General features: G+C 47.7%; 1 protein-coding gene and 1 long non-coding RNA gene across 2 annotated transcripts in view; both read left to right on the top strand.

Moving 5' to 3' along the window:
- LOC135410447 (trifunctional purine biosynthetic protein adenosine-3-like) overlaps positions 1 to 25337 on the top strand; it is a 45949-nt gene that overhangs the window by 7481 nt on the left and 13131 nt on the right. The window contains 11 exon segments of the mRNA XM_064647166.1: positions 10625 to 10730; positions 14126 to 14274; positions 14910 to 15005; positions 15290 to 15464; positions 16612 to 16723; positions 17148 to 17207; positions 17739 to 17864; positions 18643 to 18730; positions 19219 to 19304; positions 19735 to 19836; positions 19838 to 19904. Of these exon segments, the coding sequence (XP_064503236.1) occupies positions 10625 to 10730; positions 14126 to 14274; positions 14910 to 15005; positions 15290 to 15464; positions 16612 to 16723; positions 17148 to 17207; positions 17739 to 17864; positions 18643 to 18730; positions 19219 to 19304; positions 19735 to 19836; positions 19838 to 19904 (1167 nt within the window).
- Positions 1494 to 4658, top strand: LOC135410443 (uncharacterized). The gene is made up of 2 exons (XR_010428691.1): positions 1494 to 3825; positions 4261 to 4658. It is a non-coding gene; the product is annotated as an uncharacterized LOC135410443 (long non-coding RNA).

Raw genomic sequence — 25337 nt, 5'->3', positions numbered from 1 at the left:
TCGCTGCCACCACTGACACCACTGCCACGGCAGCCACAGGAGACAAGGAAGATGGAGATTTCTGAGGAGGAGAGGAAGATGGAGAGGGACAAAAGCAGGAAGACGGAGATGGATAAGCCGTGGCTGCCACCACTGCCATGGCAGACAAGGAAGAAACAACTGCCACCACTGACAGCACTGCCACTGGTTCCACCGCAGCCACAGCCGCCACTGCCACCACTGCCCAAGCTGCCACAGCTGCCAGCACTGGCACAGGTGCCTCAGCTGCCACGGCTGCCACCACTGCCCCAGCAGCCACCGCTACCACCAGTGCCACGGCAGCCCCCAGTACCAGCGCTGCCCTGCCCAGAGAGCCCCAGGGACACCGTGAGCCGGTGGGACACAGAGCTGGGCAGCGCAGGGCACACGGGGCCACGGGCCCGCAGCCCCTCTCCCCGGCTGCCCCCACGGCCCAAGAGCCCCGTGCCCAGGCTGCTCTTGCCCCCCAGCACGGGGGCACAGGAGGCCCCAGCCTGGCCCGCGCTCGCTGCCGGCGCCAGCTGGGAGCCTCTTCCTCTGCCTGCAACTCCCTCGGCCGCTCCTGCCAGCCAACACAGCCAACCCGGCACGGCACCGCTGCAGCACCAGCCTGGCACAGAGCTCAGCCTCGTGTCCGACACGCAGCTGCTGCAGGAGCTGCACAGGAGGGGCCTGGTCCCTGCTGGCACAGACCTCAGCCTCATCTCAGACACGGAGCTGCTGCAGGAGCTGCACAGGAGGCTCCTGCTCCGTGCTGGCACCACAGAGGCCCCACTCCTGGCAGCCGGCTGTCAGAGACTGAAATGGTTGATGATTTATGCATTCTAGGAGACTTTTGCAGGCTTTTGACTTGCATGATACCTCTGATAAGCAGTCGGGCCCCTCCCTCCCTCCAGTGCTGGAGGTGTGAAGTCCTGAAAGATAAGAGCTGACCTTGCAGGCTTTTGACTATTGATACATCTGACGAGCAATCAGGACCCGCCCTCCCTCTGCCAAACTTGAAAGGCGGGAGCCAGGCCAGACACAGCAGCTCTCTTGCGCAGGGCCCAGGGAGAGGTTGGAGGCTCGAGGCATGGCCCGTGACACTGACCATGGATATGATAATTCATAACTTCTTGGAGTGTGGGGGCTTCCCTCCTTCACCCCCAGCAGATCAAGACCACCACTTCAACCGACAGACATGGAAGCTGCAACTATCAAGTTTCATCGCTGGACCCCGTGGGCGGTGACTATGGACATCTGTCCACTCTCAGCTTTTCTTTCCCTTACTCTCCCTTGCTCTTATCCTGCCTTTCTCTCCCCTATGCATTTTTCTCCTCCCCAGAAAGGTTATGACAGCACCCAAAAATGTTAGCTTACCTATTGATTATGACAGCGCCCAAAAATGTTAGCTTACCTATTGATTATGACAGCACCCAAAAATGTTAACTTAACAATTGATTCAAAATTGTTAAAATAAATCTTATCAATATATGTTTTCATATACCGATTATTTAGTGTCGTTTCACTTTAATCCACCCCAAAGGAATTTTTTGATAAAACCTGGGTTACCCCCCCCCCCTCTTTTCCTGGGGCGGGTCGTAACATTTTTGGCGTCACGGACAGGATCCTTTGGATATAGTGGAGTAATCGGTGTAGTCTAAAACTGGTACCGAGGGCGAGTCAAATGGTGACTGTCCCCTTGCAATAAAATTATAGTAAGAATTTTTCTCCTCTCGGTGTGACCCGGGCACATCAGACCTGTTGAAAGGTTTCCTGGTGTGGCCTGGACCTGTTGAAAGGTTCTCTGGTACCTGGACCTGTTGAAAGGTTTTCCAGGAGAGAGTCAAACCAGCCCTCAGAGGGTTAAGGGGGAGAAAGACATTAACCTAAGCTGGGTTAATGACTGAGGCAAAGGGGATGATGACACCCCAGGTTGAGTTATATGGGGATTATTCCCTCCTGATAGCTATCCTTGGTTTACAACTGTTTTTTGTGGGTGCTGTCTTAGGCGTGTTCCTTAGAGCAGTGCAAAGGCAAAAATCAGCTATTCAGAAATCTGTAAGTGAAGTGATAAAATCTTTCCAAGAGTCAATGAGAACTTTGCAGGACCAGCTAGAAAAAGAGGCTATTCAAAAATCTACCGGTGAGGTGATAAGGTCTCTTCAAGAGACAATGAAGGCATTACAGGAGCAATTAGGAAAAGAACGCCTGCAGTTAACTGCTGAACGTCAGGCACTGGAGAAAGAGAGAGAGATTAACTCATTGCTTAGGTCAGCCCTTGAAGATGAGGAGGAACAAAATGAAAGGCTTAAAAAAATACTGGAAATGAAAAATTGTGAATTGCGAGACATTAATTCAAAATACCCTAAACCGGTAGATGTTAACAAATCCCTGTACCCCTCTGGGGAATTAGAAGAGTTGAAGCAAAGTTACCCGGAGGAGGGGGTAATACATATGCGTCCCCTCATTAAAACTGAAACCACTGGCCAGGGGACAGACAGGCAAACTACCACACGAACTACCCCGTACACGGGGGAAGCACTGGCCAAAATTCAGGAAAAATACAGTCGTAAGGCCAGTGAATCAGAGACTGAATATGTGTGGAGGGTGTCCCTTACTGGGGGAGATCGGATTTTGTTGAGTGAAGATGAGGCCAGAGGATTTTGGGGCCCAGGGGTCTTCCTGACCACAAATGATAACCGAGCTCCGTGGTCCCTGACCCAAAGAGCTGCCTACTGGGCAGGTGGGTTAGACCCTATAGAAAGGGGAGATCCTTACACGATTAAAACACCCACAATTGGCCACATTGTAAAAAGTGTACAAAAAACCGCATGTCTCCAGTTAATGCATACAAAATTATTAGACCCACAACGAAATTCCCCAATGGAACTCGAGGCAGATCCACAGAGATTTCCAGTTTTAATTCGAGGCCTGCCTGATGCACTAAAAGTTTATGCTAAACAATTACAGGAGCGCATAAAGGCAACCCCCAGACCTAGAAGAAGGGGTGCTCCATCAGGATTAACCTGGTTGGAAATAGCCCAAGAATTAATAGCTACTGGTCAGCAGCTGGGGCTCTCTGGTAGGAGTGGCCAGAGAATACACTGCAGGAGGGCAGGGAAAGTCCAAAAACCTGCCTCGCCAGGTATTTGTCAACAAAATGTGTCATCTAGCGGGAGAAAGAGATACAGTCTGTGGAGAGAAGGTGTTGCAAAAGGAATTCCTCGAGAAGTGATGGATAAATTACCCACTGCTAATTTAGAATACTTGATAAAGCAGTGGGATAAGATCAAAGAGCACAAGGCACCTCCTAAGGGCAGCCCCTCTAAGGAGTCCAACACTGTGATCCCCTCAGCCTCTCCAGAAACTGGACTAACCAGTTTGACCAGTTCTGAGTCAAGGAACTGGACTTACTGCTCTCCAGTAAATAAGCCAAAAAATAGCCAGTGGGTTTATGAGGGAAAGCTTACAGAAAACAACCAGGGAGATTTGGTAATCACTTTTCCTCTCGGCCCTTTTAAATCTTTGGTTACATTCGTGGTAGACACGGGTGCACAAGTCTCAGCACTCCAAACTGAAGCTGCTATTCAGTGTGGCATTAAACCAGACAAAAAAAAGATATGGGTAACTGATGCTTTTGGCAAATCCCGACCCCAGTACACTGCTCGAGTGAAATGCTGGTTACCTGGAGATGAGACAGCCACAGAAACTATCATGATTGTGGGGCCATTACCAGCTAACATCCTGGGGTTAGATCTCCTAAAGGGGAAGGCCTGGACAGATGCCAGAGGGAGAGAATGGATGTTTGGTCTCCCATCCCCCTCTGTCCGTCTGTTGCAAACTGCTCCAAGTCTGCCTCCTTCTAAAATAAAAAATGTAAACCCCTACCCACTCCCTTTAGGAACACGTGAAAACATTACCCCAGAAACTGCAGAATTGCAGGAGCAAGGAGTAGCTGTCCCTATACACTCACCATGGACAGTATGGTCTGTCCATAAACCTAATGGGCAGTGGCAGCTGCCAGTGAGTTACCTCGATGCTGACACTGGCTCACAAAGAGCTGCTGTACATAACAAAGCTGAACTGATTGCCCAGATTGCTGATGTCACCACAGGGGACCAGACTCAGACAAGTACTATCACCCACTTAGAAAGTCTGAGACTTCAGATTCCCACAGAAAAGGTAACAGTGTGTTTTCCCCCTGACACCTTGGCCACCCCAGAGCAAATAAAGATGCTGAGAAGTAAAAAAGAACTCCAGCATGCTCTGAGTTTATTTGTTTTTTGGAGAAAACATGTTCCAAACTTCTCTATTATTACTGCCCTAGTGACATTATGCCAGATAAGAAAAGGAGTTGGATAAATAGATTCTTCCTTCTTTTTTAACAATCGGTCCGTAGTGGGCCAGATTTGTTCTTTTGCAGAAACCTACCAGCAGAGGAGATAACCTGCCAGCAGATGAGATCAAACTGCATGAAACCAATGGAGCATCAATTGCAGCAAGAGGCAGAAGAGATAACTGCCCCCACAACTGCTTCTATTATCAGCTTACAAGTATCCCATGAGAAAACGAAATAGCAACAGGACTGAAGACTTATACTGTTCTTTGACATGTATTTATGTTTTTATCTTAATAACTTTGTAATATGCATGCCTGTATGTATTTTTGTCTCAGTAAGTCTGCAATATGTAGAACTTTGCCACAAACGTGTTTGTGTCCCCTCTACTCCCAGAATTACTTGTGTTATCAGTTTATTAATAATTGTTGACTTATTTGGGTTTTGTTTTTTTTTGTCACGAACAATTCACTGATAAGATTGTGTAAGATGAGCCATTTTATGTACTGCTAGTTTAGTTTTGCCAAGTTTGTTTTGTTATTTTGTTGGGGGGCAGGTTAGCTTGGGAAAAGCTTTTTGAATGTGTTCTTTTATATGAGCAACTTACTGGTAAAATTGTATAAGATGTACTGTTAATTTGATTTTTGTCAAGTTCATTTTGTCCTTTTAAATATCCCTCTCGATTGAGAAACTCAACCAAATATAACCTGGGAGTTAGTAAAAGTATTTATGCATATTTAGAGTCATATAAATATGCATTATATACATTAGCCTTCTGCCTTGAAAGGCATTGAATTTCATATTTGGTTAAATTTAACAAAACGGAACTAAATTTAGGCCTAAAAGAAAACATAAGAAAGCCTTTTACCAGCTCCCAAGTAACTCAGTGTTTTTGGTTTTTTTTGATGTATAATTTCAAATATTTGTATGTATGTTTGTAACCTCATTAATGTTAAGAAATTTGATTGTAACTATTGAGATCCTATTACATCCCCTATGACTACTCACGGGGTGGAGAGAGTAACTAATGCAAATTAGCTTACTATGTTATTATAAAATTAGTTTGGGTTTTTTTGAAGGGGGGGAGAATTGCAGTGCATTGGGGCAATCTCTTCCTTTCCTTCACTCTTCTGTCTCCCTGTCCACTATACGAAAAGCACCGCCCACAAAGAAGATTCACAGAGAACGACAAAAGAAGAGAAATTATTGAATGCATAAATCACGGGGTGGTGTCAGAGACTGAAATGGTTGATGATTTATGCATTCTAGGAGACTTTTGCAGGCTTTTGACTTGCATGATACCTCTGATAAGCAGTCGGGCCCCTCCCTCCCTCCAGTGCTGGAGGTGTGAAGTCCTGAAAGATAAGAGCTGACCTTGCAGGCTTTTGACTATTGATACATCTGACGAGCAATCAGGACCCTCCCTCCCTCCAGTGCTGGAGGTGTGAAGTCCTGAAAGATAAGAGCTGACCTTGCAGGCTTTTGACTATTGATACATCTGAGGAGCAATCAGGACCCGCCCTCCCTCTGCCAAACTTGAAAGGCGGGAGCCAGGCCAGACACAGCAGCTCTCTTGCGCAGGGCCCAGGGAGAGGTTGGAGGCTCGAGGCATGGCCCGTGACACTGACCATGGATATGATAATTCATAACTTCTTGGAGTGTGGGGGCTTCCCTCCTTCACCCCCAGCAGATCAAGACCACCACTTCAACCGACAGACATGGAAGCTGCAACTATCAAGTTTCATCGCTGGACCCCGTGGGCGGTGACTATGGACATCTGTCCACTCTCAGCTTTTCTTTCCCTTACTCTCCCTTGCTCTTATCCTGCCTTTCTCTCCCCTATGCATTTTTCTCCTCCCCAGAAAGGTTATGACAGCACCCAAAAATGTTAGCTTACCTATTGATTATGACAGCGCCCAAAAATGTTAGCTTACCTATTGATTATGACAGCACCCAAAAATGTTAACTTAACAATTGATTCAAAATTGTTAAAATAAATCTTATCAATATATGTTTTCATATACCGATTATTTAGTGTCGTTTCACTTTAATCCACCCCAAAGGAATTTTTTGATAAAACCTGGGTTACCCCCCCCCCCCTCTTTTCCTGGGGCGGGTCGTAACACCGGCCCGCCGCTCCTGGGGGGCATTACAAGCCAAGGACAGTCCCAGCAGGAAGAAGACAAAGAGCTGTGCCAAGGGACAGATGGCCTTGGCAAACAAGTGTCCCAAGGGGAAGATGTCCAGTTGGAAGGGGACTCCAATGTCCAAGAGCTCTCCCAACTGGAAGAGGACATTGGCGAACCACTGTCTTCATGGGAAGAGGGCAGTGGCAAATGACTGTCCCCACGGGAAGAGGACATTGGAAAAACACTGTCCCCACGGGAAGAGGACATTTTAAAACCGTTGTCCCCACAGGAAGAGGACATTTTAAAACCACTGTCCCCACAGGAAGAGGGCAGTGGCAAACCACTGTCCCCAGCAGGAGAAAACCCTGTCCCGTGCGGCCCCACTGACTCGTCACAGCTGGAGCACCACGGGACTGGGAAGGAGCCGGACGTGGAGTCTCAGCTGGAGCACCCACAGGGGCGGCCCAGGAGATCAGCACAGCACGGCATAACAGGACCCTGGACAACCCTTCAGCTGGATTGATGCTGGAACAAGGACTGACATCCCATCAGCTGGATGGACACTGGATTCCAGACTGACCTCCCATGAGCTGCACTGACACTGCAACCAGAACAGATGATCTCTTTTTCTCTTTCTCTTTCTTTCTCTCTCTCTCTCTCCCTCTTTAACTCATCTCTTCCTTTCTCTCTTCCCTTTCATCCTTCCCCTCTGTCCCAAAGCCACTGACCTGTGCTTTTAGAGTAGGCCCAGAACTAACACAGGAATTTCCACACTTAGTTTGTTTTAATAGTGAAGAAAATATCCTATTATATTAATAATATTAATGATTAAATAACTTTAAACTCTAATAAGTTCTTAAGGACAGTAATGAAAATATTACATTTAATATTATATTTAATAATTTATTATCGCTCATGTAATATACCAAATATATTGCCTTTATAATATTCTACTGTTTGCTCCCATATGAGTGCAGTTCACCTGAGAGCTCAGCCACGGGCTCTCGACCATTAAAGAAAGTTTCTTTAGGAAACATTGTCCAACTGCCAAACTCACAGCCAAGGGGAAAGTAACACCACCCCCCCGAGCTGGGTCCTTGTCACAGCTCTCCCAGGCCGGGCCATGTGCCCCCTGCCCTCTGGGCTGCTTCTGGCAGTGCCTTCCCTTTCTCTTCCCCTCTCCCCTTCCCCTGCTGGAGGAAGGAATGTGTTGATGCAGCTTGCAAAGCACCTTCCTTGAGCAGGCTTTGCCTGCTTTGTCAGTCCTGGCAAAAAACAGCTGGAGGGAAAGAGAGAACATCCAAGTCTCACTCATTCCTCCAACCTGAAGTCTCTCGGCCACAAAAGGTCTCTTGAGCAAAGAGAAATTCCCAACCCAGTTCATCTCTTTCTTGTACTAGTATATTCACCATAATTAATAAATATTTCATAAAAGATACTGAGTGTTTGTGGACTCTCTGACTTTTGCTGCTCCTCCCGACTGCGAGCATTTACAAATGCCAGGTGCTCCCTTCCCCAACTCCTTCTCAGCAACTTGAGGACTGGAATAGGGGAATTCTGCACAAGCTGTTCCCAACGCCAAAGCCTTCCTGGAAAACCTGCCCCAGATTGCGTGGCTGCCCCTGGATCCCTGGCAGTGCCCAAGGCCGGGCTGGCCGGGGCTTGGAGCGAGCTGGGCTGGGGGAAGGTGTCCCTGGCCATGGCAGGGGTGGCACCGGCCGAGCTTTGGGGTCCCTCCCGGCCCAGCCCGTCCCTGCTCCCCCAGCCCCAGGACTCTCCCCGGGTCTCTCCGCTCCCTCCCTGCTGGGGGAGGCGCTGCGGGCACTGGGGAGGACTGGGAGCGACCCCTCGGGCGACAGGGAAAAGCAGATGCCAATGTGTCAGGATGCAAGTTTGTGTTATTGTGAGTCCTGGAGGGGAAAGGTTTGCATTTGAAAGAGGGGAGTTTGAGGCCAGGTGGCCCTTTGAGTCGTTTGTGCCTTTAGACGGGCCAGGAGCAGCAGTGGCGGCGAAAATGAAATGCAGGGGCTGGTTCTGGGGAGAGGCGAGCGTTGGGCCGGTTGAGTTTTCGGTTTCTTTGTCGGTTTTTGTGGGTGTTTTCGCCTGGGCAGCCCCTGAGGGCGCCTGAGGGGGCGCGCGGGGCTGGGCGGGAAACGGCAGGAGCGCGCGGGGGGGGGGGGGGGGGGGGGGGAATCGCAGCGGGTTTGGGGGTGCTGAGGGTGTGAGGAGCGGGTTTGGGGGTCCCGGGGTGTGGGGAGCAGGTTCTACCAGGGAACGTTCACCTCATATATTAAAACCAATTTTTCCCGGCAGGAGTGGCCAGGCCTTGCAATAAGTGCCCCAGGGAGGTGGTGGAGTCACTGTCTCTGCAAGTGTTCCAGAGGGGTCTGGATGAGGCCCTTGGGGACAGGGATTAGGGGGGAGCGTGGTGGTGCTGGGGGAGGGTGGGACTGGGGGATCCTGGAGGGCTCTTCCCTGATGACTGTGTGAGTCTTGGGACTGCCCCGAGCCAGGGGCAGCAGCTGGCCCCTGGCCTTGTGGAAGCTGCTGAGGCTGTGGTGGTGCCACTTGTGCAGCCTGTGCAGGGGGCTGTGGATGGCCCCGTCCTTGCGGGGTGTGCCCTGCCCCGCTCAGCTGTCTGTGCCCTGGCACCCTGTGATGGTTCTGGGGAGAGGCGAGCGTTGGGCCCGTTGAGTTTTCGGTTTCTTTGTCGGTTTTTGTGGGTGGTTTCCCCTCGGCAGCCCCTGAGGGCGCCTGAGGGGGCGCGCGGGGCGGGGCGGGAAACGGCGGGAGCGCGCGGGGGGGGGGGGGGGGGAGGAACCGCCTCGGGGTGTGGGGGGGGCTGAGAGTGTGGGGAGAGGGTTTGGGGGTTCTGGGTTGTGGGTCCCGGGTTTGGGGGTCCTGAGCTCTGGGGAGTGGGTCTGGGGGTCCTCAGGGTGTGGGGAGAGGGTTTGGGCGTGCAAGGAAACATTCCAGAGAAGGGATGGTTCATTTGAAAGGAATTGGATCAGGGAGAGGATAGAGCAAGGACATCCAGGAAAGAAAGGAAAAGAGAAGGCAAGGCACTTTGCCTGGCCCAGACCTCTTAAGTCCTCTTTCTATTTTCAAGCCTTTGGACAAACTCCTCTTTCTTGCCTTTTCCTCTCTTCTTTTTCTCTGCTTTTGTTCCCACAGGTATTGGTAGTTTGGGCTGGTAAGTTTGTAAAAGCCCTGAGGCTGAATACCGGTTTGAGAAATCCAGAGGTGGTGTGGGATAAAGGATTGTGCCAATGCTTCTTTGCTGCCTAAAATAAAAGCTCTCAGAAATGTTTCTGGTCTGAATTCAGTTTAGCCATTAGCATTGGTTTGGAACTAAGGGAATGTTCACCTGCAAAGTGAAAACTTGAAAGGCTCAACTTTGAAAAAACTGGTCGGTTTTGAAATAATCTTGATTCAGTTTGAACTGCATCACTGTTGTGTTGGTTTATGGGAGTCCCATCTGGAGCCTTTCCAGTCTGGGCTATCAGTCCAGCTTGGTCAGATGAAGAGCTCTGTACTGGAACACAGAACTCCATCTCCATCTAATCCACTGGCATTGTTTTTCTCCAGCCTGAATCTGTTTTCCGTGAGTGAACATCACAAATTCTGGCCAGGATGCTGCCTGACCTGGACCTGCAGCAAGGGAATGATGGCCTTGATGTCATGAGGGAAATGCCAGGGCAAGTTATAGAACAAATGCATGAAACCAGGAGGGTTTCTGAGACAGGTCTGTGTGTGCAGGTTTAACTGGAGTGTTTCTGTTGAGCTGGACACCAGAAAGCTGTGATTCCTCTTCATCCCCGAGTTCCTCTACCTGCCAGAGGATATGAAGTTGCTCTCCCATGGGATCTGAGTGATGAGCTCAGCTTTGTGACACCACATTGGAGCTGCTTTTTCCTTTTTTTCCCTAGCACTGAATCCTATTTACAGGGTGGTTGGGAGGGGCTGTTTGTGCTGTTAAGGAAGGAAAATGCAGAAAGAGGAGGAGGATCCACGTTGCCGAGGGTGTGGGGAGGACTCGAAGGGTGGGAGGCACTGAGGGATCCTGCTGGGCATCCTCCTGGGAGGTGGGAGGATCCAGGGGCACAGGATGCAGGTGTGGCTGCTTCCTTCACTCACTCACCCTCATCCTTGGCTTTAGGAGATCAGGAATCACTTGCATCTGAAGCAGGAACTGAAGGAAAAACTCTAATCCTTCTGGAGGACTCCTCAGCCTTTTGTGTGGACAAACAGCAGAGTGTGACGTGGTAAGAGAAAATAATCCAGGGATTCTTCCCTCTCCACAGCCTTTCCTCTGGACCAGCTGTCTCTCCAGCTTTCTTTTCTTCCAGCACATTCTGTCCCTCTCTCCAGCTTTTCCTCTGGACCAACTGTCTTTCCAGCTTTCTTTTCTTCCAGCTTTTGCTTTGCTTTGCAAAAAGCATCCTCAGTGTCCTCACTCTGGTGTGGGATGGAAATTTGAGTTTCACTCAGAGAGTGAAAGTTAGGAACTTGAATTCGTTCTGCTTTAGAAAACTTCAGGCACTTGTGAAATTAAGGGGGGGAAGTTGCTTTTTAGAACACTTTGCTTCGAACGAAAAGCAGTTGTAGCACACTGGAGCTCTGCAGAGAAATGTCGGTGCCTTCGTTAGAGACAGAGCAGTTGTAACCCTTTACTTTTAAATTCGCAGCAACTTCCAGCAATTAATTGTCAAACAGTGACAAAAAGAAGGACAAAGCCTGAAATAGTGGCTAGTTACACGAGACAAAGTGTATATATTAGATATATTAGAAGACTAGGATTATAAATGAAAGTAATATTACAATATTAGAAAACCAAATTAAAATAATAGTAAAATAGTAGAAAATTATTAGAAATTAAATAACCCCCAGAAGTCTTCAGTCCCCAGGGCCAGGCTGTGAGAGTTCCAGCCATTGTACTTGGGCAGTTCGAGAATGATGAAGGATGTAGAGTGAAATTTGATTTTGTGTCAGGTTAAGAGGTTGTGATACTGTCTCAGGAGCCCCAAAGATGACTGCTGCTTTCTCACAGTTCTCTGAACATCTCTGCTGGAATATTATCCCTCAGTGTCCCCATTATCTCCCGTGTGCCTTTGGGAGCTGTGCAATGAATTCACCCAGTGGCTCTGATTTCTCAGGAGAGCAGAGCTGGCATTGCCTGCAAAGCTGGGCTTTATGGGGCCTCTAATTTATGATCCCTGTCCTGGGCAAGGGCTGGTGTGTCCAGCAGCATCTCCCTCAAAGGTCACGTTCTGGGGAGGGCTTCTCCCTGACATTTGCCCACAGTCAGAAAATGGAGTTTGCAGATGTGACCTGTGATAACATTGCTGAAATAAATCCCAACTAATTTGCCAAGAAACATTCTGAGGAGCTGCTTTAAATGTCAGTGTGGCAGTGAGATGAACAGTGGTGCTTTTATGGAGCTGCTGCTCTGCTGGGGTTTCTTCTCAGCAACTGTCAGAGTGCAAAATCTGCCCTGAAATCCCTTTGCCATTCATTCCCAGGATATTTGCACTCTTCAGATCTCCAGGGTTGACCCCGGTGGTCAGACTGAAATAGATTTATTAAATATGAAGTGGAGTTATAAATGGTACATTTCTTTATTGTGTATTTCTCTATTATATATTTATCACATATTTATTATATATTTATTGATCCTGTATTGCCACGGCCCGCGGGGTAAAAGGAATGGGACCGGGCACTGCAAAAAGGGGTCGAGACACAGCAGAGATCTCATGAAGCAATGCCAACTTCATTGGGGGAGCATGAGACTTAAATAGGGTAGGATAGGGAGAGGCGGAACCAGGAGAGGGGAGGAGTCTGGGATTGGCAGCTCAGGGACACATGTGATAGGGCAACTGGGTAAGGAAGGGAGGAGCTTGGGTGTAACCGGGGAAATGGGCCAATGGCAGCTGCCTCTGCACTGCACCAAACATCAGCCAATGGCAGGCAGAGGAGCGGGAAAACAGGGGTTAGGCGGGAAAACTGTGAGGGGAAGAAGGAGATAATATGGTGGGTAGGATTTTAAAACAACAACTGGGGGGATACACAACCATATAACAGTATAACAATAAACTGGGGAAAACTGGGGACAACAAGGAAAACTGTCCAGTCCGGTGTAAGGTCACATCCAGTAAATAAATGTCCATTTCTGTGTGATTGTGTCTTATTCAGGATTGTAGATTTGTCTCCAGGCTTGAAATTGCTTCCACTCATCTGTGTGTTCCCCAACACTGTATTTATGTATTCTATATTTATTTATTATAAATTTGTATAAAAATATATAATAATATATTTATGAGAGCGTTTGCACTCTTAAAAGGTCCTAGACTGATCCTAGTATTCAGATCGAAATAGACTTATTAATATCATAATATTAATATGATAAAATGATAAAATTCTAGATTCCTTTATTATATATTTACTTATATTTATTAATTCTCTCTATATTTATTATTTATTTGTATAGAAATTTATTATAAATATATTTTTTAGAGCATTTGTAGGACCCTTTTAGTTCTGTCCTGTGTAGTTGTTCAGAGGACTTGATGAGACCTACTCGTGGCAAGAAAACTTCCAGCCTGGGGACACTTAAGAGATGAAATCTTGACTATGTTGGAACAAGAGGGAAAAAATTCCCGGTGGTTTTGTTGTCAGTTTTTAAACCAGATGTGCCCCATGTGTCCACCCAGTGGCATTGCTGGTCGGTCCCTTTGGGGATCGGTGGCCAACAGGTGCCTCTCTGACACAAACTGGGCTGATGTCGCTGAAAAATCAGAACTGGGGGATACAACCCATAGATTTGGGGTTTTTTACCTGAGCGTGTGCAATAAATAGTGGTGTCAGTGACAGTTCAAGTCCCACAGTGATGTAGGTGCTGGTTGTGTCCCCCAGTTGATGGAGGTGCTGGTTGTGTCCCCCAGTTGATGGAGGTGCTGGTTGTGTCCCACAGTTGATGGAGGTGATGGTTGTGTCCCCCAGTTGATGGAGGTGCTGGTTGTGTCCCATGGTTGATGGAGGTGATGGTTGTGTCCCACAGTTGATGGAGGTGCTGGTTGTGTCCCACAGTGATGTAGGTGCTGGTTGTGTCTCACAGTTGATGGAGGTGATGGTTGTGTCCCACAGTGATGTAGGTGCTGGTTGTGTCCCACAGTTGATGGAGGTGCTGGTTGTGTCCCCCAGTTGATGGAGGTGCTGGTTGTGTCCACAGTTGATGGAGGTGCTGGTTGTGTCCCCCAGCTGATGGAGGTGCTGGTTGTGTCCCATGGTTGATGGAGGTGCTGGTTGTGTCCACAGTTGATGGAGGTGCTGGTTGTGTCCACAGTTGATGGAGGTGCTGGTTGTGTCCACAGTTGATGGAGGTGCTGGTTGTGTCCACAGTTGATGGAGGTGCTGGTTGTGTCCACAGTTGATGGAGGTGCTGGTTGTGTCCCCCAGTTGATGGAGGTGCTGGTTGTGTCCCCCAGTTGATGGAGGTGCTGGTTGTGTCCCCCAGTTGATGGAGGTGCTGGTTGTGTCCCACAGGTTCATGGAGGTGCTGGTTGTGTCCCCCAGTTGATGGAGGTGCTGGTTGTGTCCCACAGGTTGATGGAGGTGCTGGTTGTGTCCCCCAGTTGATGGAGGTGCTGGTTGTGTCCCACAGGTCGATGGCTCAGCGGGTGCTGGTGATCGGCAGTGGGGGCAGAGAACACGCCCTGGCCTGGAAGTTGGCCCAGTCCCCACATGTCAAACATGTGTTTGTGGCTCCAGGAAATGCAGGAACGGCCGACAATGGAAAAATTTCCAATTCAGGTAATAGGGGGGATATAAAATAAAATCTTGTGCCAGGCCATCAGTACTGCTGGTGCAGGAATTGAATCAAAGCCACCCACAGCGGTCCTGAGGTGGTGTGAGGTAACAGTTGCTCTTTCCTTTTACTGGTGCCACAGCTTATTTAAGGCACATATTTACTTTTTTCAGTGTAATTTTTTCTGAAAAACCCTGGAATAGAGGGCTCAAAGCTCTAAACTCTGAGTAGAAACTCCCCCAGTGTTTTCCCAGGCTGCCCAGTGAAGTTTAGCTCATGCCCTGGCTTTGGGTAAACCTTTGCTCAGATGTTGACATTGAGTTTCCTTCTGAACTTATAGTTTTGTTTTTCAATGCTGTTATTGTTATGATAAGCAGCTTTTAAAAGTTTATCTTGATTCCATGTGACAAATAAATAAAATAGATTTAATAAGTTAGCAATGTGTATTAAAAAGAGTAGTGCAAAGTGGCAATGTTCACTGCTCCTTTTGGACTCTAATTATTAAACTGTTGTTTTATTTTGCCCTTCATGGGCTGTTTCATTATTTGAAATAGGGAGATGGAACAAAGGTATTCTCATCTCCTATCTCTTATTTAGGCTTTACAGTTATCATTTAATTATATTTTGTTTTCCTTTTCAGCTGTCTTGGTGAGCAATCACACAATTGTTACCCAGTTCTGCAAAGATCACAACATTGGACTTGTGTTAGTTGGAGAGGAAGCTCTGTTGGCAGCTGGTAAGGCTGAAATAAATGGACAGAAAAAAATCAGCCCCTTAAATTCTGGTTTAAAGTGGGGGGGTAACTGTGACAGTGCTTGGTAATGTACAGAGCTAAAGAGCTCTTAAACTGCCCCATGAAACAGGTCATGGATGTTCAGAACCTCATTTTAAGGATTAATTAATTATTTGCGACAAGGAAAAGTGTACCAGGGCTGGAGTAATGATGGGAATTTCCTTTTGTCAAATGACTTCATGTTTCCAAGGGGTCCCCTTGGTTCCTGTGCTGTTTTTGGTGCTCAGGGATTGTTGATGACTTGAGGGCAGCAGGAGTTCGGTGTTTTGGCCCGTGTGCCAAGGCAGCCCGGCTGGCATCCCACACCAGTCTCACTAAAGCCTTTCTGGATCGACACGGGATCCCAACAGCACGATGGAAAGCCTTCAGCAACGCCCAGGAAGCCTGTAGGTTTATCATCAGGTGAATATTGGGGCACTGGAAGCTCCTCTGCCAAGTTCTGTGTGCATCTGGCCTTCCCCCAGGGTAGTGGAAGTCCCTGGAAGTGTCCAGGTTGGATGGGCTTGGAGCAACCTGGGCTGGTGGAAGGTGTCCCTGCCCATGGCAGGAGGTGGCACTGGATGATCTTTAAGGTCTCTCCCAACCCAAACGAGTCTGTGACTTTATGATTCTGTGAACTGAAGTCGGTTGGTGTTACGACCCGCCCCAGGAAAAGGGGAGAGGGGGGTAACTCAGGTTTTTATCAATAATTCCCTTGGGGTGGATTAAAGTGAAACGACACTAAATAATCGGTGTCTAAAAACATACTGGCAAGGTTTATTTTAACAATTCTGTATCAACAGGCATGCTAGCAGTTTGGGTGCTGTCATACAACAGTGTGACACAGAGATAACCTTTGGGGGGGAGAACATGCATAGGGGAGAAAAAGGCAGGATAAGAGCAAGGGAGAGTAAGGGAAAGAAAAGCTGAGAGTGGACAGATGTCCATAGTCACTGCCCACGGGGTCCAGCGATGCTTCCATGTCTGTCAGTTGAAGTGGTGGCCTTGATCTGCTGGGGGTGAAGGAGGGAAGCCCCCATACTCCAAGAAGTTATGAGTTACACCCATGGTTAGTGTCACGGGCCGTGCCTCGAGCCTCCAACATCTCCTAGGTCTGTGTGCTGAGTTTTTTGTGTCTCGCCTGGTTCCCGCCTTTCAAGATTAGCAGAGGGAGGGAGGGGCCTGATTGCTCATCAGGTGTATCAACAGTCAAAAGCCTGCAAGCTCAGCTCTTGCCTTTTCAGGACTTCACACCTTCAGCACTGGAGGGAGGGAGGGGCCCGACTGCTCATCAGAGGTAGCATGCAAGTCAAAAGCCTGCAAAAGTCTCCTAGAATGCATAAATCATTAACCATTTCAGTCTCTGACAGTTGGTTTTGTGTTCACAGATCCCAGCTCTTCTTCCCTTCCCTCAGCTCCTTCAGGATGCTTAATAAGCCATTTAAAAGACAAAAAAATTACGTTTTTCTGATGCGTTGTTGTTCTTCAAGCACTCGGGGGGGGGGGGGGGGGAAAAGTAAGACTATGGGAGGCATTGAGGTGCCTGAACCTCCCTTTGCTTTCCTTGAAGCACGGACTTCCCTGCACGAGTGGTGCGGGCGAGGGGCCCTGCGGCCAGGAAGGAGGTGACCATCACAGCCAGCAAGGAGGAGGCCTGCAGAGCTGCCCAGGAGATCATGCAGGTGCATAAATCCCTAATTAACCACTGGGAATCCAAGTCAGGATGTTCTGTAGTCTGTGAGTTTGTCATTCCAGCTACAGGAGGCGAATACTTTGGGGAGAAACTTGCCCATTTGAGAATTTCTCTGGGTGTCCTCCTCAGGTTCCTCCTGTGTGCCACAGACAGGGCTTGGAGATTTGGTGACTGAACTCCTGCTCCAGTCCTGAGTCCCACTGCCCTGCTCCTCCAAATTTTAATTTTTCCTTGGCTCCCAGGGCCTGCTAAAGTGCATTTCAGTGTGGCTTCCTTGTCTCCAAATGAAGTCCCAGCATTTCAGAAAGCTGGGACTTTGCTTTTTCTGTTAAAAGAAACTGAAGAGAGAATTTAGCCAGCGGATTCTTGTTTGCTAACTGGGGATTTGTTTGGTCTTGTTTTGTTTTTTACAGGACAGAATGTTTGGAGAGATGGTTGTTATTGAAGAACTTCTTCAAGGGGAAGAACTTTCCGTATGTGATCGACGGGGTGATGTTGTGCTTTTATTCTTTGGCATCATTGCTCTGCTCCTGCATAAACACACGAGTTTATTGTTTCAAGTAGTTGGTCTTTTGTTTTATTTGCACTTTGAGAAATATATGTGTACATACGTGGCTTAGATTGCATGTTATGTATATGCAGTATGATGTCATAGTAATCAATACATGCTGTCCTAGGTTTTTCTTCTACATTAGCCATAAAATGGCAATTATGGTGATTATTTTTGGTGGGAAATGATCTTTCCTAAGGAGACCTAAAACATGTTTATATGGACTTTGTCTTGGTAATTGGAACAACGTGGAGCAGCCTGGTCTAGTGGAAGGTGTCCCTGCTCATGGCAGGGAGTGGAAGAAGATGACCTCTAAGGTGCTCTCAACCCAAACCAGTGTGGGATGCTGTGACTCCCACATTTCCCAGCAGCACTGAGCCCCGGGCTGTGAGCAGCAGTGGCTGTCCCTCGGGCCAGGCCGTTGTCACCATTCCTGTTGTGTGTTTCTCCTCAGTGCTCGTGTTTCACGGACGGCGTCACCATCGCTCCCATGCCCCCGGCCCAGGCCCACAAGCGGTTGCTGGATGGGGACCAGGGCCCCAACACTGGAGGGATGGGAGCCTATTGTCCAGTCCCTCAGGTAGGGCCCTGCTCCTGCTCAGCCTGTGCTCCAGGGGTTTTCTTTAGGGCCCAATCTTACAATCTTACAGAATGTCCTGAGCTGGGGGGGACCCTCAAGGATCATCCAGTCCAAGCCCTGGCCCTGCCCAGGACACCCCAACAATCCCCCCTGTCCCTGAGAGCGTTGTCCAAATGCTCCTGGAGCTCTGGCAGCCTTGGGGCCATGCCCACTTCCCTGGGGAGCCTGTTCCAGTTCTTGTTTCTATCCAGATTTCTTCTGGGATTGATTACAGGGCTCAAACATTAATAATCATTCTTTAGGATTTAATTAATTTAGCCAGTGTTCTGTGGAATGGCCTCTCTTCTACCTCTTCCAGTATTCCCAGACTTGGTGTTTCTCTGCTCCCATTTGTATCACTTCAAAAATTCCTGCAAAATCCCTTGTGTGCCCAGGGTCTCTGTGAACATAACCTTGGGGTTCTTGTTGGTTCTTAAAGCTTTGCAGGCTTGCTGTAAATATGCTGCTCACACACATTATTAGCGTGGCTTTCTCCAAGTCTGCCTGTGTACAGCCCAGGTTGCCAGTCTCACACCTCCTTAAGAACCAACCAAAAAACCTTGGGAGGCAGAGGATTGGTGTGTCCATCCTTCAGGCAGCAGCAGCCCAAGGGAAGGAGCTCACGGGTCGGGGTGGGACAGCAGCAAACAGACCCTTCCTCACCCCAGTCCTTCCAGGTCCTATGAGCAAGTCCAGCCAGCGTCATCACCATCCCAACCAGTTTGATGTTGGTTGTCAGGTTCCAGAAGGTCTTCTAGAGCAGATCAGGGGTGCAATCCTCCAGCACGTTGTTGATAGTATGAGACAAGAAGGAACAGCCTATGTGGGTAAGTAACCACGCAGCTGCAAACCAAGGCACAGTCCCATCCAGGTAAGTTCCATTGTCAGAGGTTGCTTCTGAATTCCAAATAGTATTTGTTTAAAAACCAAACCAGCAGCAGTTCATTTTTCATGCCTCACTCATTTGGTTTATAGCTCTTCCTTTGGAGAGAAGAACTTCAGTCATTTCTCCATGAGACACAGTAAATTTTATTGAATAGTTGCAATTAAAACATATTCATAGTTCAGGGCATAACCTATACTGAAGTTCAGTCATAGTGCTCACTCCAGTGTACGTTTTCCTCACATCTTTATGTGAAGGTTGTTTTGGCAAAGGCAGGTGATGCCCACAAATGTCACTCAGTGCTTTGCTCCTAATTCCTTATGAGTTGCAGAAATTATTCCCACATTCCAAAGTAATGTGTTGCATTTAAAGGAGTCCTTGAAAACAATAAATGTTTCAATTCCTTTGCTTGGCTGTGTTCTCTCTGTCCAGGTGTGCTGCAAACAAGTTTAATGCTGACCAAAGAGGGGGTGAAGATTTTAAACTTTAAGTGTCAGTTTGGGGATCCCCAGTGCCAGGTAAGTGGAATGTACTGGATAATTAAAGATGCTTCATGCTTTTATATCTGACTGCTGTAACATCTCTAGGGAAAGATCTGGATACAAACATCTTAGACAATGTATGAGGTAACTTTAAACTTTGGCTGATCAGCTCCTGTGAATTGTTAGTTAAAGGCTTTAAGTTAAAGAACTGTTCCTCAGATTTTTGTTTTTCTGAGTAGAAGCAGAATGGGAGTGGCCTAAATTCATGTTCGTTTGACATAAGTTCACATCTCATGTGTCTAAACTTATGGTGCCAAAAAACGCTGCAAATTAAATGCTCACCCACAGTTTCCCAATCTGCTGGTTCAGCACATACAAATTTTATTCTATTGATTGAGTTCCCCCTCAGTCGAACTTCAGCAAGTCAGCAAAATAAAACTTCTGTTACTGTGAAAATTTTCTGCAGGTAATTCTTCCCCTGCTTAAAAATGATTTTTACGAAGTGATTCAGGCAACGATTGATGGCAAACTCTGCAGCTTCATGCCAGCCTGGTCCGAGAGCAGCACGGGCCGTGTGCGTGGTCATGGCCAGCGCGGGATACCCGGGGCACTGCGACAGAGGCAGGGAGGTGACAGGTGACCGTGGGGAGGTGTTCATTGTTTGGGGTAAAAAGGTCACATTTGGGGGCGTGGGCGCTGGTTGTGAGGGCGAGAGGGCAGATTTTGGAGGCCGAGGCAGGTTTTGGGGTGAAAAGGCAGATGGGGAGGGGGGGGAATTTGGGGGTGAGAAGTGTGGATTTTGGGGGCCTGGGGCAGATTTTAGGGTGAAAAGGGCAGAACTGGGGGGGGTGGGGGGAAATCCTGAAGTAAAAGAGGCAGATCTGGAGGTGAAAAAGGCAGATTTGGGGTGTGAAGGGTAATCCTGAGGTAAAAAGCAGTGCAGATTTTAGAGCGTGGGTGCAGATTTTGGGGCGCAAAATGCTTATCGAGGGGGTCTGAGGTAGATTTGGGGGTGAGAGAGGCAGATTTTTGGGTGCAAAATGTTTATCTGGGGGATTCGAGGCAAATTTGAGGGTGAGAGAGACAGATTTTGGAGTGCAAAATGCTTATCTGGGGGGTCTGAGGCAGATTTGGGGGTGAGAGAGGCAGATTTAGGGGTGTTAAGAGACATTCATGAGGTAAAAAAATTCGGATTTGGGGGTGAAAAGGGGAGATTTGAAGGGTGAGGAAATCCTGAGGTAAATGGGGCAGATTTTGGGGTAAAAAGGGCAAATTTGGGGTGTGGGGGACATTTCTGAGGTAAAAATACAGATTTTGGTGGTACTGAGGCAGATTTGGGGGTGAAAGGGGCAGATTTTGGGGTGTGGAGAGACCTCTCAGAGGTAAAAAATTCCAATTTTGGGGTCTGGGGCAGATTTTGGGTGGAAGAGGCCAATTCTGGGAAGTGGGAGGAATTCCTGAGGTAAATGGGGCAGATTTTGGGGTAAAAAAGGCAAATTTGGGGGTGTTGGGAACACTTCTGAGGTAAAAAAGGCAGATTTTTAAGTGAAAAGACCAAAACTGGGGGATGAGGGCATTTCTGTGATGAAAGGGCAGATTTTGGGAGGTGAGGGGAAATTCTGAGGTAAAAGGGGCAGATTCTGGGGTAAAAAGGGCAAAGGGAGTTTTGGTGACATTCCTGAGGTAAAAAATTCAGATTTTGGGGTCTGGGACAAATTTTGGCTGGAAAAAGGTAGATTTTGGGGAGTGGGAGGAAATGCTGAGGTAAAAGGGGCAGATTTTGGGGTAAAAGAGGCAAATTTAGGGATGTGTGGAACATTCCTGAGGTAAAGATTTCAGATTTTGGGGTCTGAGGCAGGTTTGGGGTTGAAAGGAGCAGATTTTGGGCTGTGGAGAGATGTTTCTGAGGTAAAAATTCCGATTTTGGGGTCTGGGGCAGATTTTGGGTGGAAGAGGCTGATTCTAGGAAATGGGAGGAATTCCTGAGGTAAAAGGGGCAAATTTTGGGGTGAAAGAGCCAAATTTGGGGGTGTTTGGGACACTTCTGAGGTAAAAAAATTCAGATTTTGGGGTCTGTGGCAGATGTTGGGGTGGAAGAGGCAGATTTCAGGGGGTGAGAGGAAATCCTGATGTATAAGGGGCAGATTTTTGGTTAAAAAAGGCAGATTTTGGGGTCTGAGGCAGGTTTGGGGTTGAAAGGGGCAGAGTTTGGTGTGGAAAAACGTTTCTGAGGTAAAAAATTCCAATTTTGGGGTCTGGAGAAGATTTGGGTGGAAAAAGGCAGATTTTCAGGAGTGGGAGGAAATCCTGAGGTAAAAGGGGCAGATTTTGTGATAAAAAAGGCAAATTTGGGGTTGTTGGGGACACTTCTGAGGTAAAAAAGGCAGATTTTTAAGTGAAAAGACAAAATTGAGGGTGGGGACATTTCTGTGGTGAAAGGGCCGATTTTGTGGAGTGGGAGGAAATCCTGAGGTAAAAGGGGCAGATTTTGGGGTGAAAGAGCCAAATTTGGGGGTGTGGGGGACACTTCTGAGGTAAAAAAATTCAGATTTTGGAGTCTGTGGCAGATGTTGGGGTGGAAGAGGCAGATTTCAGGGGGTGAGAGGATATCCTGATGTATAAGGAGCAGATTTTTGGTTAAAAAAGGCAGATTTTGGGTGCTGAGGCAGGTTTGGGGTTGAAAGGGGCAGAGTTTGGTGTGGAGAAACGTTTCTGAGGTAAAAATTCCAATTTTGGGGTCTGGAGAAGATTTTGGGTGGAAAAAGGCAGATTTTCAGGAGTGGGAGGAAATCCTGAGGTAAAAGGGGCAGATTTTGTGATAAAAAAGGCAAATTTGGGGTTGTTGGGGACACTTCTGAGGTAAAAAAGGCAGATTTTTAAGTGAAAAGACAAAATTGAGGGTGGGGACATTTCTGTGGTGAAAGGGCCGATTTTGTGGAGTGGGAGGAAATCCTGAGGTAAAAGGGGCAGATTTGGGGATAAAAGAGGCAAATTTGGGGGTGTGGGGGACATTCCTGAGGTAAAGATTTCAGATTTTGGGGTCTGTGGCAGATGTTGGGGTGAGAGGATATCCTGAGGTAAAAGGGGCAGATTTTTGGTTAAAAAAGGCAGATTTTGGGGTGCTGAGGCGGGTTTGGGGTTGAAAGGGGCAGATTTCAGGGTGTGCAGAAACGTTTCTGAGATAAAGAATTCTGATTTTGGGGTGCAAGAGGCAGATTTTTTGGGGTTGGAGGAAATCTTTAGGTAAAAGGGGCAGACTTTTGAGTAAAAAAGGCAAGTTTGGGGGTGTCAGGGACACTTCTGAGGTAAAAAAGGCAGCTATTGAGGTGAAAAGACAAAAGTATGGTTTTGGGAACATATCTGTGGTTAAAGAGGCCAATTTTGGCACGTGAGAGGAAATTCTGAGGTAAAAGGGGCAGATTTTGAGGTAAAAATTCAGATTTGGGGGTGAAAATGCAAATTTTAGGGGTGGGACAACATTTCCAAGGTTAAAAAAGAATTGAATTTTTGGGTCTGTGGGCAGGCTTTTAGGTGGAAAAGGCAAATTTGGGGGGCAGGGAGGAAATTCTTAAGTAAAAAATGTGGATTTTTGGGGTCTGGAGGCAGATTTTGGGGTAAAATGGCAGAATTGGGCTGAAAGAGGCAGATTTCAGGGTCTGGAGGGGAATTTGGGAGTAAAAATGACAGATTTGGTGGAAGAGGGGGAGATTGGGGAGTCTGGAGGGATATTTTGAGGTGAAAAAGGCAAATGGGGGTGAAAATAGCAGGTTTTGATGTCTGGTGGAGGTTTTGGGTTGAAAGAGGAGATTTTGTGGTGAGAAGGGCAGGTTTTGATGCCTGGAGGGAGATTTGGGACAAAAGAGGCAAATTTTGAGGTAAAAAGGACAAACTTGGGGTGAAAATGGCATATTTTTGTGCCTGGAAGGAGATTTTGAGGCAAAACAGGCAAATATCGTGGTAAAAAAGGGAGATTTGGGGTGAAAATGGCATATTTTGGGGTCTGGCGGGAGATTGGGGACTAAAAAAGCTGACTTTGATGCCTGGAGGGAGACCTTGGAACAGAAACAGGCAAATTTGAGGCAAAAAGAGTCAGATTTGGGGTGAAAGGGTCAGATATTGGGGTCAAAAAGGCAAAATTGGAGTGAAAAGGAGCAGATTTGGAATGAAAAGGGACTGATTAGGTGTAAAAATGGCAGATTTGGGGTGAAAAGGGCAGATTTTTGGGTCTGGAGTCAGATTTGGGATTTAAAAGGTTGATTTTGATGTCTGAAGGGAGATTTTGGGGGTGAAAATTGGAGATTTTGGGTGAAAAAGGCCGATTTGGGGTGACAGAGGCTGATTTGGGGTTGAAGGCTGCAGTTGTGGGGTGAAAAGGGCTGGATTTGAGGGCCCACACCTGGGGGAGGGGGGGAAAGGGCAGCCTCCTCCATCAGTGCAGTCCCTGTGCCAGGCAGGATCATTCCTGTGGGACACCTTCTCCAACAGGTCTTGGAAACAGGGGCATATAGATATTCAATATCCATATAAATAGTCAGTATAGATATTCAATGTTCATGTAGTTATTCAATATTCATGTAGATATTCAGTATTCATATGGCTTTTCAATGTAGCTATTCAGTATTCCTCTAATACGCAATATTTATTTCCTCTGTTAAGATTCTGGTAGCTCAGTATCTCGTGAAGATTATTAAAATGTTTAAAAACAGAGGGAGCTGTTGCAGAACTGTGTCCTTCCCCCTCAGCTCTTGCCTTGCCAGTCCCACAATCCTTGATTAAGGATCTTCTATCAAGGCCATCTGATTTTTGGCAGCACAGCAGTGACCCTCCATCTGCCTGGGAGAAGGTTGTTGTGTCCCTTTTCCCTGTCAGGATTCCTGCTGCCATGCTCTCCTCCCTCACTCTCCTTCCCTCCCAGTTCCCTCCCTGTTCGCTTTGGTTTGTCAGTGAAATCCTGGGGAATTCTGCATTTCTGAGACTGTGAAACCCAAAGCACAGAACCGGGTGGATCCTGCTGGTCCTGAGCTGCCTCCCGCTGGTCACACTCAGGAACTTCACTGTTTCCGAGCTGATTTCCATACCCTTAGGATAGGATGACCCCCTGCTGGTTACTCACAAAAAAGACATTCAAATCAATGAAATTTAATCCCTTCTTTTATGACACTCCACTTTGGAGTTTTGTGGCGTTTATTAGTTTTTTTTTTCTACTTTTCACATTGATTCCCATATTTTTAGGCAACGCTCTCAGGAACAGGGTGGGATTGTTGGGGTGTCCTGTGCAAGGCCGGGAGTTGAACTGGATGATCGTCCTTACGGGTCCCTTCCAGCTCAGGATATTCAGTGATTCTATGATTTTAGTGGCTTGACAAACATTTTATTCTGGAGTATTCCAGGGGTTGGATTTCCATTGCAGCTGGGCCAGCCGGGGCAGTGCTGTGGCAGTGTCACACACTGTGCCTTCCCCAGGTATTTAAGGTCCCTTTTATTGCTTGGAGAATCTGTCGAGCTGCAGTCATGAGAAAACTGTGTCTGGTTTTGATTTTTCCAGGTGATGGCAGCAGTTCCTCCTTTTCCCTTCTCCTCTCCTCAAAACAGGAATCTAAAAAAAAACCAGTTTTGCTTTTTTCTCTCAGCTCTGTGAGTGTTTGTAGAGCACCGGTTCCAGGGGTTGTAGGGAATTGTGTGGAGTGGGAAACATTGACATTGATGGTTTAATGGCAGGGAGAGGGGAGAATCCAGGCAGTAAATGGCTGTGGACTGTGATTTCCTCCAGGAAAGTCCTGCACAGATTACTCACAATACCAACACACAGCACAGCTCTCCCTGGCACAGGACAGGGATGTGTCCTGATGTGGCTCCTGGATCCCTCACTTCTGCTCCTGTGAGATCTGTTCCCTTTGAGTCCCCAGCACAGCAAGGACATGGAGCTGCTGGAGAGAGTCCAGAGCAGGCCCCAAGAGGATCCCAGGGCTGGAGCAGCTCTGCTGGGAGGAAAGGCTGGGAGAGCTGGGATTGTTCAGCCTGCAGAGGAGAAGCTTTGGGGTGACCTGATTGTGGCCTTGCAGGGCCTGA

This window comes from Pseudopipra pipra, chromosome 2 (genome assembly GCF_036250125.1).
Source record: "Pseudopipra pipra isolate bDixPip1 chromosome 2, bDixPip1.hap1, whole genome shotgun sequence".
Taxonomy (NCBI): domain Eukaryota; kingdom Metazoa; phylum Chordata; class Aves; order Passeriformes; family Pipridae; genus Pseudopipra; species Pseudopipra pipra.
Note: the sequence above shows the minus strand (reverse complement) of the source record. Positions and strands in the feature narration are given on the sequence as shown.